The sequence below is a fragment of the Anticarsia gemmatalis genome, chromosome Z (assembly GCF_050436995.1).
Source record: "Anticarsia gemmatalis isolate Benzon Research Colony breed Stoneville strain chromosome Z, ilAntGemm2 primary, whole genome shotgun sequence".
Classification (NCBI taxonomy): Eukaryota; Metazoa; Arthropoda; class Insecta; order Lepidoptera; family Erebidae; genus Anticarsia; species Anticarsia gemmatalis.
In genome coordinates, this window is record NC_134776.1 from 17,650,946 (window position 1) to 17,663,754 (window position 12,809).

Below are 12,809 nucleotides of genomic sequence, written 5' to 3' on the forward strand. Positions count from 1 at the left end.
GCAGTTGGAGCAGCATCTAGCAGATGTAAATGGTAACAGCAGATGGTAATATAAATTTAACTGAAGTGTTTGTAAGTATTTTCGCCTATATATCTGCGGCTATATTGATTTGAATAATTCTTGATAAAGGAATATCGAATCAAGGAAAATCGAAGGCTAGATTTTAGGTCCGAAGCATTTCTTCTGAGCAAAATTCGAAATATCCTAAAAAGTAGACACGAACCCGAAATAGGTACTCACCATTCTTACGAGTGGAACTGTAGTGACGTTAGGATAATATTGCGAGTATATAAATGTGTATGAATTCTTCAAAGGTATTGTAATAAATAAAACAATACGAAAACTTGTAGTAAAATTTATTGCAAATACCCAATACCCCGGGGTGCTTTGGTCTAACTATCTTAGGCAACGCGTCGTAAACCTTTACAAATAAACTTTATATATCTCTAACCGCTAGTGTGAGGCGAGGTCCTTTGTCATCTATATATAATATATAACACATCATAACAATAAGTTAATAACTCACGCAAATTAAAATCCCATAGCCAAGTAGGAACCCTAAAATGCGATATGATACAAAAATCTTAAAAATTCTTGTTAAAATTTACTATTTTCAAAATAATACCAAGTGCAGACCTCAAAATAACCTAATAAAAAAACAAAAACTTAACATTTTTACTTCGTTCAGAAACAATGTCATACCACAGGTAAAAAAAGTAACAAATAAAATGCACAGAAAATAAATTAGAATAAAAAACAAATCATTAAACTAATCAATTAATATAATAATCTTCTCGCGCGATGTTTCCTTTCCTGCAATAAATATATTTAGATATTAAACTTAAAATATTATAACAGAATAATTCGCGAAGCCATTTTGCAGAGCTTTTGTAAACAATAATAAAATGGGTACCCAAGGTCGCTGCGCATTTAAAAAAACATTTGATTGTTTCAAAACATTAAGGATTAGAAATACTAAATATGAATCCAATAGCCTTAAATTCGGCAGCGTACTTATAATCAAATGAAATGTTTTAAATCAACCGAATGAACCGTAATCAAACGGAACTTACATAATCAAACCGAGATGTTCAGTCTTGTCTGGAGGACGAAGGGTATCTGCGATAAGACAGACTCTTCCGAGGGCTCGGACTGTATGCCCTCACGCCTCCATAGAACTTCCCTTTTTGAGTGATGACCTCCAACCTCGCAGATGCTTCGGCCCTCCCGTACTCATTCTCAACAGTTATCCTATAAATTCCAACATCTTCAATCGACACTTGTTCGATTTCGAGTATCCTTAGCAGTTCGTCTTTGTCTTTCATTGTGATTCTGGCAGAAGGTGTGATGATGATGCCGTCCTTGTCCCACGTGACCCAAGGTACTGGCTGGCCCTTGACGGCGCATTTGAAAGTGACGTTGTCTCCTTCTTCAACGACTTTGTTGAAGGGATACGTGTAGAATGAAGGCGCCATTTGACGAGACGGACTGCAGAGACGGCGGGTATCTGGACCTAGGAATGAAATATTCGGTTAAAAAGTCCATTAAAAATGAGTACATATTCGTAAATTTGTCAAAAGAGCAAGATGTTAAATAAACGCAGACAAATCGTTGAATATTTAAAGAAAACCAATTAATAGTTTTCGAAAGCTATAAGAATTTTTATAGCGTATCGCACCACTTAAACAAATTTTAAATCAAAAAAATTCCCTATTCAAAGAAATGATATTAGGTAGCCAGAGCGTTTGTATAATTTCTCCGCTTAATTTTTTTAATAGCAGCATAATACAATAAGTTCAAAATTTTGTGATATAATTTTTCGATAATTCGATTCCAACCTGCAATAACTCAGTAGTGGGACAGTAAAAGGTTGTCTTGTAGTTTCTACGAACTACAAAAGCTAGGCTCTATTTACCTGGAGTCCTGGAGACGGATCTGGCTGGTGTACTGCGAGGCGTGGAGCGAGGAGTCGAGGCGGCTGACAGCAGCGCGGGCGGGCGCCGGAGACGCTGGCTCAACGTGTTCGGTTCGCCAGGAGCTGTAGTAAAGTGGATTTGTATAGAGCAGTGGTTCCCAACCAGTGGTCCGTGGAAGAAAAAATATGGTCCGCGAATGATTTAAAAATGTTCAGGTTGATTATTAGACTTTATTTTTAATATACTACTACTACTACTACGAAGAATAATATAAAAGTGGTCCCGGACTAAGAAAAGGTTGGGTACCCCTGGTATAGACTAAGTTGTAAGTATTAGCCTCTAGAGAGAAGTTGGTTTTATCATCTCTGAATAATGGTGGTATGTTTGTCGTTAGGGTTTGTAAAACAACTCGTTTTTATGATTCTCGAGTTATTTAGTAGCGTTTTTTGAAATAATACCTAACATAATACAAGCGGGCAATATCATAATAATACTTATTAAAAATGGGAAGTTTGTGAGGATGGATGTACATACATGCACTTGTTATTCTTCAACGAATAAGTATACCCGCAGATTAAGAAAGAGCCTTGCAGTCGTCTCTTTGTAGATATTACGTTGATAAATACATTGTAAAGAGTTGAGTTAATTGCATATAATTTTGACGTTTGACAGCAAACTTAAAGACGTTTTCCTAAGCACACAGTGAGAGTGTTAAATACTCTAAGAACCCTCGAGTATTACGTCTACTCGACAACAGATGGCGCGTTACGAAATACTAGCTCACGCCGCGACACCGCCTGCGTTGTTTGCTTTCGAGTAAAAAAGTATTTTTGTCTTTTTAGGGATGTAATATTATATTTCTTTGCAAAATTCATAAGTCGTAAATTGGCGGTAGAGACTATAAAAAGATGTTTATGTGCCTACACAATTTCGAATTTATAATTATTTTTATGTTCCTTCAGAAGAATTGATGACTTCAATTTTATAGAATTAAAGTGCAGTTAATAAGATTCTCTTGTGAGGCAGTAATAGCAGTATTTGTTTGGATTTGACAATAATCTCCTTTAGAGTACATTCAAGAGTAGTCTTTAGTGGGATTATAATCACACGGGGTGCGAATAAGAGTGCGTTTCCATTAAAGCGAAGCTGGGCGGAGCGGACAGCGTATTAACCAATCACAGTTGTCAGAATTTCCACTCCGCATCAAGGGAAACAATGTCATTAGCTCCCTTTACCCACACGCTCTATCGCGCTATAAACAACAATCGCGCATGAAAAAGCGTGCGCTGTAGGGTGTGCATGGGGAAAGGAAAGAGCGCGCGTCCCCCTCATCTGTCAAGCCCGCAAAGAAAATCGCGAGCGAAGAGCTCGCCGTCTCTCCCGTGCGTAATCTTGTATCCGTATAATCCGTGATAGAGCGTGTGTGTAAAGGCTGCCATTGGTCGATTTGCGGTTCACTACACTCCGCACTGTAATTTTGCTTTCGAGTAGACGCATCCTTATAAAGAACTAGCTGACCCGTGCAACTTTGATTGCGTCACATAAGAGAGAATGGGTCAAAATTTTCCCCGTTTTTGTAACATTTTTCACTGGTACTTTGCTCCTGTTGGTAGTAGTGTGATGATGTATAGCCTATAAACTTCCTTGATAAATGGACTATCTAAAACTGAAAGAATTTTTCAAATCGGACCAGTAGTTCCTGAGATTAGCGCGTTCAAACAAACAAAACAAACTCTTCAGCTTTATAATATTAGTGTAGATTATAATATTACTATAGATAAAGTATTTGTACTCACGATAAACCACAAGGCAAGCGCTGGAGGTAGCCTTGCCGAGGCTGTTGGAGGCTTCACAGGAGTACGTGCCCTCGTCCTCTGCCGTCACCTGCTTGATCTTCAGCCGAGCGGCGCCGTCGTCGAACGAAGACTCGAAGTATGGGCAGTCTCGGATTATCTGAGACGTGTGGAAAGTTAGTTACACGTAATCGTGGTAGAGGTTCTTATAATACTAGTGTATTAAGATGATTATTAAATGGCTATAAGTATTATTATTATAGAAATAGTTACTTTTTGTTAATTTAATAGAAAGTAATAAATTTTATGTTAGTAATTCTACTGCTTATTTTCTGCTGTAATCGCATGGTGTGTAGATATCAAGACACCAATCCATATTGCATAAATAAAAAGTATTTGGAAAGAAGTCATCACTATTTAAACTCAGCATTATAGTAAGTGGGTATATTCACACATTGCAAGTACAGTTTACACAACAAAATCGGGGCGCAACTTAAGAATCACTAATAATTACTAATTATACGATATTATAAAAGTTCTTCAGTCTATCACTATCATGGATACAAATACTAAGGGGGTCTGGTATAAATGTGTGTGGGTAACTCACCTCATTATAGTGGAACCACCTGATGTCGGGCTCAGGGTTGCCAGACACACGGCACTCGAACTCCACAGCATCACCGTCGTAAGACAATATGTCTTGCAGTTCACGCTCGAAACGAGGGATCACCTCCACACGACTGCAAACAAATTCACTTATTACCTCCGTATTTCATAGAAATGGACACTTAGCGTATATTTGACAGTCCAGCATAACTACATGCTACACTGTGTAATTTCAATAAAGACTAGTAACGAACATAATATTGAGAGGAAATTAAATACAGTTTGGATTTGGTTCAAAGTTCTAAGTCCAAAAAATGTTTTCCTACGAAACCAGTACAAAGTCGTAAGTATTTTAAATATCAAAATTCAACGCAAAAGATTAAACGTTATGGTGAGAGATACGTTCCTCATTATAGTAAAAAATACTTAGACAAAATCACGCTTTCTTCCCATAGGGGCAGGCAGAGACCAGAGAAAGGAGAGAGAACCAGTAATAAGCTTTTATTAAAATTATTCAGAATGCACACTCACCCGTATCTCACGTTGTGCGAGTCGTCACTTGAAGTCGGATCTGAAAATAAACGATGAAATTAATATTACATTTCCGTTCCTCTTTAAGGGATCTGTTTCAATATGTTCAAAAAGCTTCAATGTATAATGTAGGGGTATTTATGTCATTATGCTTTTTGAAATGCCTTAAATACGCTGAGTATAAACACATTGCGGTACATAATTATCCGAAAATTTATACTAAATAGTTGTATGGAAAACATTAAAGCAGACCTAAAACTTCTTCCATTTCTAGATTTCCTTGGGATAGGAAAAGTTGAATTCGAAAAGGTCTGGTTGAATAAAAAAAAAGTCTTTGGACCGAATAAGAATTGGTATAAAGTTGCACATACGGGTTAAACAGTTAAACACGTATTCAAAGAAAATACTCTTTCTTTTAAGAACAACATTTAAGCGGCTAAATAGGGTGACAAAACTTTGACTTGAGCGGAACAGCGCGGGTCAGCTTAAAAGTGCACATTGATTTTGTTTATTCTACCTATTCCCAAAATGTCTCAAAACACGAAAACACGTAAAAAATCGAACACATGCATCAGGCTTATGGAGTACTAGCTTTTACCCGCGACTTTGTCCGCCACCTGAATTTTCCCATGGGAATGCGTCATTTTCCCGTAGTAAAAAGTAGCCTATCTCCTTTTCAATCTCTCTTTCTCGGTTCAAAATATCTCCATACCAAATTTCATGCTAATTAGTTCAGTAATTTAGGCGTGATTGAGTAACAGACAGACAGACAGAGTTACTTTCGCATTTATAATTTTAGTATGGATTAAACCGAATTCCCGAACTGGAAACCTTAACCGGAAAATGAATGTCTGCAACTGGCTTTAGCCTGTTGCGCTCTCTCTGCGGGCCGTTGAGCGCTGTTAAACCTGTAGACTGCCAACAAGCCAGACACGAACGAATATCACGTTATGTCCCACGTAGATCTACTTTCCGAATTTATGGGAGTTCACTTGCACGTTTTTGTACTTTAAGTGAGGGAAATCTTACTGCTAGGTTGTTAATTTTGATGATAGAGGGGTCAAAAACACTGTGTGTCGGAATAACCACTAGCCGCAGCGAGAATGTAAAAACATATCTAGAGTGTGTGATTATTGTGAACTCTATATCACCCGCACTTCCTTGTAAATCTCTTGTTTTTTTTAACAAAAACATAATATATTTGGCGTGTCATAGTCGTGGAGCTGTATTTAAGGCCAGGCCATATCTTTAAAAGAAATCCTCCAGATAATTTGTGATAAATAAATTAAATAGGGACGGACAAGCGCCAATTATATTCTATCGAAGACATTTACCATGATCCAGGTTTTCTTTTGTATCCCATGTTATTCATTGCCGAAAGCAATTAAAATTACAAATGAATAAATATGTATACGAAAACTTAATTTCCCATTTCAATGAGATGCTTTGGTTGCCACCCAAACTTATAATTACAAGCAAAAGAGAACCTCAAATACAGACTACAAACTGATATAATAATTATTTATATTCTGCTTTTCAGACATTTAATACAGATGCAATATTTACGACTGTTTTCAATGCTTTAAATTTGTGAAAAGGAAGTAATATGTTGAAAACAAAATGTTCGGAAATACTGTTCAAAACTTGACGTGTCTGTAGGGTTGCCCGATGGCCGGGATTTCCGGGATTGTCCCGGAATTTGCGTTCTGCCCCGTACCTAATTTTACTATGCTGTCCCCTAATTTCACTTTGCTGTCCCGGAATGAAAAACATACAAGTTTTTACAAAGTTACGATACTACAACTTTTTGTTTGGTCATTCCTACTTAGTGTAGTCTCGGACCGGACATCAAAAGTCTGTTTCCGTTCGTGGCCCCAGAAATGTCCAGAAAGTGATCAGCCTGGGAGGCTATCACGCATCTCAGTTGACAACCATTTGAAAACCACTTTACTGTCCATTATTTCCTCCCTTAGATTATAGTGATTAATACGTTACGTCAAAGCAGCAATGTACTGAATAATGACCTTAGATTTGACGTATACTAGCTGTCAACAGACATACGTGATAAGCCCGCTGGATCTGGCAACCCTAAGTGTCTGAGATGTTAAGAAACTAAGTATACGTTGCTTGAAATTCCTTTGATAGCTTACATTTGTATACAAATACTACAACATATTGGTATCAATTAGTTCCCTCCCATTCATCTCCGTTCATAATCTTTGTTTTGTAACGCTATTCAATTTCCTAATTAGTTTAAGACGCGGCGAGACGGCTAGTTGCTGGGTGTTGTGTAAGTATACTAAACATGTCTCATGTTGGCTTGTTAGAATCAGCGAAGGATTTTTAGTGAAATCTGGATGAATAGAAACACATTTTTATGTCCATAGCACATTAAATCTAATATTTTTAAGTATAATTTGAGCAGTGATGGCCGAGTGGTATAAGTTTGTTCGTATTTCCCACGCATGTGGTTGGAGATTTGAGCCCTCAACAAAAACCAATGACTTTTCAAAGCTATATTGTGTGTATTAGAAATAAATATCACTTGTTCTGACGGTGAAGGAAAACATCGTGATGCAACCTTGCCTGCCTGTTTTTGAAGGTACGCATGTCTCGAACCCGTAATTGGCCAGCGTGGTGATCTCAAGTCCTATCCCCTCCCTTATTACGGACGGAAACCCTTGCCCAGCAGTGCATTACTGCGTTAATTTTACTGTCCACTCGTACAACGTATTTCGGTTAATCTTGAATTGTAGATATAAAAAATCTCAAAAGTAACTTCTATACCAACTTTAAATTAAAGCACAACAAAAAATAGCGGCACATCGAACCAGAATACGTAAAGAAATCATACTTCCTACCGATTGAAAAAGTATGCAATGTGACCTTGGTACGGGGGTGTAAAATTATGATATACAGATAACTTAGTAGAAGCCACCCCTCGACTTTCGCTCTTCATTATCGATTTACATCTGAGCGAGCGATGACCTTCATAATGTAATAGGATGTCGCTAATCGATATCGATTCTCATTGCAGTTTAGTTTTTGATGTGATTAGTTTTGATAATAATGATCTTTTGGGTTTTAGAGTGGATTTTTTAGTTTTAGAGGGTGTTGTTTTAGTGGTTGGTATTGGAAGTTAGTACTTTTCCCCTATTCCTGCGTTATTACGTTTTTCATTCCGCTGTCGCTTTTCGTCCCCGGAAAATGGCAATAACTTGGAACTACATAACACTGTAGATGGCAAAACGTGGTTGTATTTCATACACCTCTGCCAACACCTTCGGCTTTAACTCTACGCAGTAAAGTATAAGTTATAGTACAAAGTAAATATTGACGGCCTTATGATATTATAAAAGTCTGTAACTTTATTTGGGTACATTTTACATGAGACAAAGCCGATTATTTTCAAAATTACAATAAATTGCCGGGCGGCGTCGAGATAGCAGTTTTTATAAATTACATTTTTTTTAAAAACATCCAGCTTATAAAAACTATTCCACCATTTCCATCCGATTGTTTACAAAATATCGCACTAAATGACACAGCTTAAATCGCATTTCTAACAATAATTGGATGAAGACGGTATAAAATTCGGTATCAGACCGAGATGGTATAAAAATTCAGACCAGCACAAGTTGCAACCACCTGTGGATAGAAGTTTTCCCGGCTTGGCGGTCGTTGAACCCGTGTTACGCTCGAGCCGGCAAGCGCGCGATTCGTCGCTCTTTGCCCACATAGGTCTATTGTGAAAAGCCGCGCGACGGGAGGCTAACCCGGCCGAAACTTAATGCAAACTGTAGCAGTTGCACTGTTCACTAGTTTTATAAAACAAAAGCCTGTCACCGCCTCTATTTGACTATCTGCTAATAATTATTTCTACTGAAAGAATGTTATTGTTACACTAGATAGAGCAAGTACCAAAGAAAGTATACATTTAATGTTTGTTCTCTAGTGTAAAATGACTTTCGACTCGGGGTAGGTTTTTGCCAAGGAGAGTTAACTTTAGGCAGGCAGCCGGTAGTAAAAACATCAATCAAATCCCCTCTAAAGCATATTTTTTTAAAGAAAATATGTAACTTAGAATAGGGACAAGAATAAAAAGGTAAGTTTTCTTCCTAGCAAACAACCTGCTTACCACAGTGTACTCTTTTCTACTGCCTACTATGACTCCAAAGTCATTGCATTCTTCGAAATCGCAGGTTCTAACGCAATACTTAACAATAAGAAAAAATATAAAAAGAAAATATGCAGTTACCTTTAGCAAGGATCTGCAGAGATATGATGGCCTTAGCTTCTCCGTGCACGTTCCTGGCGACGACAGAGTAGGCGCCAGTGTAGTCGAGCTTGGCGTGAGGAATCTCGAAGCGGTACTCCGGACCCTCACTCACTCGCTTGAAGTGAGAAGCGTCGCGGTAGTAGTCCGGCTGTTGTGAGAAGGAATAATCGAGTATTTAAATCGTCCATGTTTCTGGTAAGGGTTTGAAATATGAATAGCGCTATTAATTGATTTATAAAAAGAAAGTATACAATTGATATCGATGGAAAATATTTAACGTACCCTAAACTATACAAAATATGTCAATTGTTAAAGAAAAGTAAATTTAACATTTAAACATTTTTAAGCAGAGTAATTGGGTGCTTGACTTTAAAGTATCATAATATGTATATCATAGGGTCATTATTGCTTGAAACTCAGCAAAGTAATATTTAAGAAAAGTCTTTAACAGCCCTTTATTTCTGCCTATACCAATTTTTTGTTGTAAGCTTTGTTACATTAGTAATTTTAATGATATTAATAAAGTAAACTGTGGCAGAAATATAACAATAAACCACGAAAAAAATGCATTTGAACAATAAAGAAATGGAACTGTCGTCGAACTCGATACCAAGTACTTTCGAGATCCAATAGTATAAGGCTTTAACAGACGTGTTAGTAGACAGAAATATTTTACATATTTCCAAGCAACGTAGTTCTGCCAGTGAATACCGGAAATAAGCCTTGTAAAACTTTTCCACATCGCAAAAGATTAGAACCGGAAATAAAATAAATGTTCTTGTCAAAAGAAGCGATTAACATGTTCCGTTTTGAAATTCTGATTAACTTTATGATATCAATCATTTTGACTTTGTCTAGAAATTTAATTCACGACGTAACCAGCAAATAAATCAATCACTAATTGATTTATTTATTGTATAGTAGTGGTTAACCTATTATCAAAGTACTTCAAACCGCCCAAGCGCTTTTCCCAGCTCGTATACCACCATACGGTCAACCATCTATAGAATATCCACGCTAACATTATCCCCTGGTTTTTACCCGACCAGTAAGCACAATAAACTATTAATGCCTTGACGATGCATGCCTCGGCCAGTTAATTCTGGCCATGAACATTAAAACTTCATCATCATTATTGGCCTGTGTCCATTTATTGCAGATGATACAGGTGGCGTCAGACAAAGGAATATTGGTTGTGAAGAAACCTCTTCGTTCGTGGCTTAGAAGGCCTACAACCCTACATACATTCAGGGAAATAGAGGTATGTACGTACCTTCAAGAAGTCCCTCAGCCAGTAGACATCAGGCTTGGGGTCTCCGATCACCTCACACTGAATGATGACGGTGTCTCCTTCCCGAGCTTCACTGGATCGTGGCTTGCGGATGAAGATCGGCTCCTTTGAGTACCTAAAGAGAAATAATTTTGTTTTAAAAACAACAGAGAAATTGATTAACACGTTAATTGTAATCGTCGGAGCGCTAAGTAAATGCAAGATCTTGTCTTGCGCTGAGTAAATGCAAGATCTTGTCTTGCGCTGAGTAAATGCAAGATCTTGTCTTGCGCTAAGTAAATGCAAGATCTTGTAGGTATTCCTTTGTTATTGTGTTTGAATAATCCTAAGATATGAACAATAGCTAGATTTTTTTAATATACCTTATTAAATTGATAATCGCTAAGTATTGGTCATAATTGATACATTTTTGAAATTAAGGTATAAGATAAGTAAATGCAAGATCTTGTAGGTATACTTTTGTGACTTCGACCGTCAGATATGAACTTTAGCAAACTAGATATTTTTTAATATACCCAAATACCCCAACCCGCATTTGGCCAGCATGGAGGACTTATGGCCTAACCCTTCCCAAGTTTGGGAGGAGACCCTTGCCCTGCAGTGGTACAGTAATGGGTTAAAAAGAAAAACCTTAATGAATTGATACACGCTACTTTAAATAATTTAGAAATATATTTGAATTTAGAAATTTGTATATAAAACATACCCACAAAAATCTAGTTTTACAGGAAAGAGTGGGAGAGAGGACGTTACAATCCCATTTTCCCGTGGTCATATTGTGTGCATTATTCGTATAATTATCAGGATTTTTTCAAAGAAACTATGGGATCTAGTGGTACATTCTAGGAAAAGGATATACGGAGAGCTTTATATTTTGTTCAACAAATTGCATTGTGGTTAGCAAAATTCAGCAAAATTTCCTACTACCATGAACAATATATGAGTAAAATTTCAAGAAAATATTTTATAGAAGCGATTTATAGAAATGTAAGCGGAAAATTACAGGGAAATTATGTTCTTTTGTTATCACGTTAGTAAATTTTAAAGACAACTTTCCAGATAAAAATGTTGTGAAACACGTAATAAAGTATCTATTTAATCTACTTTATTTTCTACTTTTACTGTACAATAAAGTAAGAACATCAAAATATTCTTTATAATATTATGTGTAAATAAATATTATATTAATTTTCAATCGCCCTTACGACCCGTTACATTATAATATTATATGTACAAGTCGTGAGAGTTTAAAATCCTTAATCTCTGTACTAAGACGTAGGTGAAATGACGATTCAACAGCATTTGCGGGTCCATCGTGTCGGAGCATGACACAGGACAGACAGGTTTGGAAGGAAAGAGGGGAGGCCTTAGCCTAGCCGTGGGACACATAAAGGGCTATACTCTGAAGACTTCATATAATAGCATTATATTATAACACGAAGTAAGATTTCTTTTCAAATAACTTAGACAATACTAAATCAGAATGTAAATTTCTATGCCTGTTATTAGTTTACGTAGGTATTATAGGTATGTAATTAGATTATTGATAGTACTATAATCGGAATGGTATAGAATTCAAGAATCTTTAGGATATCACTAAATACGTCAATTGTCAAGTTGTCAAAAGACTAACCCTCTTAGGTCGTAGTTAAGCAGAAAGGTCTCAATCCACACTTTCACCACAATGAAGTTAAGTATGTTATCATTCTCCTGAGGGTAAATTTTGACACTCTTCATTCTGTGGGTTGAGTCGAGGTAGTCAGAAAAGTAGTTTCCTTGTACATTTTAAAAATAGGGATTTCACTACATCATAGATTTGACCCTCAGGAGAATGATTGCATACTTAACTCCAGTGTGGTCAAAGTGTGGATTGAGTCCTTTCTGCTTAACAACGTCCTTAATAAATTCATAAAAATATACGAAGTTATGAAGTTATAAAGAGTTTTGTTTCTTTCACTCCTTAGCGAAATGAAAAAGAGAAAACATATTATAGTAGTTTTTTAACTAAAATAGGTTTATAGTGTGTTTATGAATAAGGGGGTTATAAAAAAAAATTACACTTACGGTACATCAGGTGTATTGATAACAACCGGCGGAGTTCTCTTTGTAGTCGTTCTTCTTCCATCCCCTTCGATAATCTCCACTTTCCCTGAAGTAGACGCTCGGCCGACTTCATTAGACGCTGTGCACGTGTACACTCCGGCGTCCCGGCCGGTCACGGAGGCGAGGGCCAGTTCTATCTGACCGTCTCGGTCTAAGGTCATGATGGCACGCCTGCTAGGCCTCAGGCGGACTCCATCACGGTACCATGTGACGCCCACTGATGGGTACGCTTCTACTACCGCTGAGATTCTTAGTTCTTCACCTGTAATGGACGTTTGAGTTAGAAATTA

General features: G+C 37.1%; 1 protein-coding gene across 6 annotated transcripts in view; it reads right to left on the bottom strand.

Annotated features, from left to right (window-relative positions):
* Nucleotides 1–339: 339 nt before the first annotated feature.
* The window catches only part of LOC142986608 (uncharacterized), a 187,413-nt gene continuing 174,943 nt past the window's right edge, over nt 340–12,809 (bottom strand). For all 6 annotated transcript variants that reach the window (XM_076135139.1, XM_076135138.1, XM_076135141.1 and 3 more), the window contains 9 exons: nt 12,481–12,781; nt 10,399–10,531; nt 9,105–9,273; nt 4,847–4,886; nt 4,317–4,449; nt 3,713–3,869; nt 1,916–2,038; nt 1,074–1,513; nt 340–813 (listed from right to left, as the gene is read on the bottom strand). In XM_076135139.1, the coding sequence (XP_075991254.1) occupies nt 1,092–1,513; nt 1,916–2,038; nt 3,713–3,869; nt 4,317–4,449; nt 4,847–4,886; nt 9,105–9,273; nt 10,399–10,531; nt 12,481–12,781 (1,478 nt within the window). In that variant the 3' untranslated portion in view covers nt 340–813; nt 1,074–1,091. The remainder of the gene's footprint in view (nt 814–1,073; nt 1,514–1,915; nt 2,039–3,712; nt 3,870–4,316; nt 4,450–4,846; nt 4,887–9,104; nt 9,274–10,398; nt 10,532–12,480; nt 12,782–12,809) is intronic.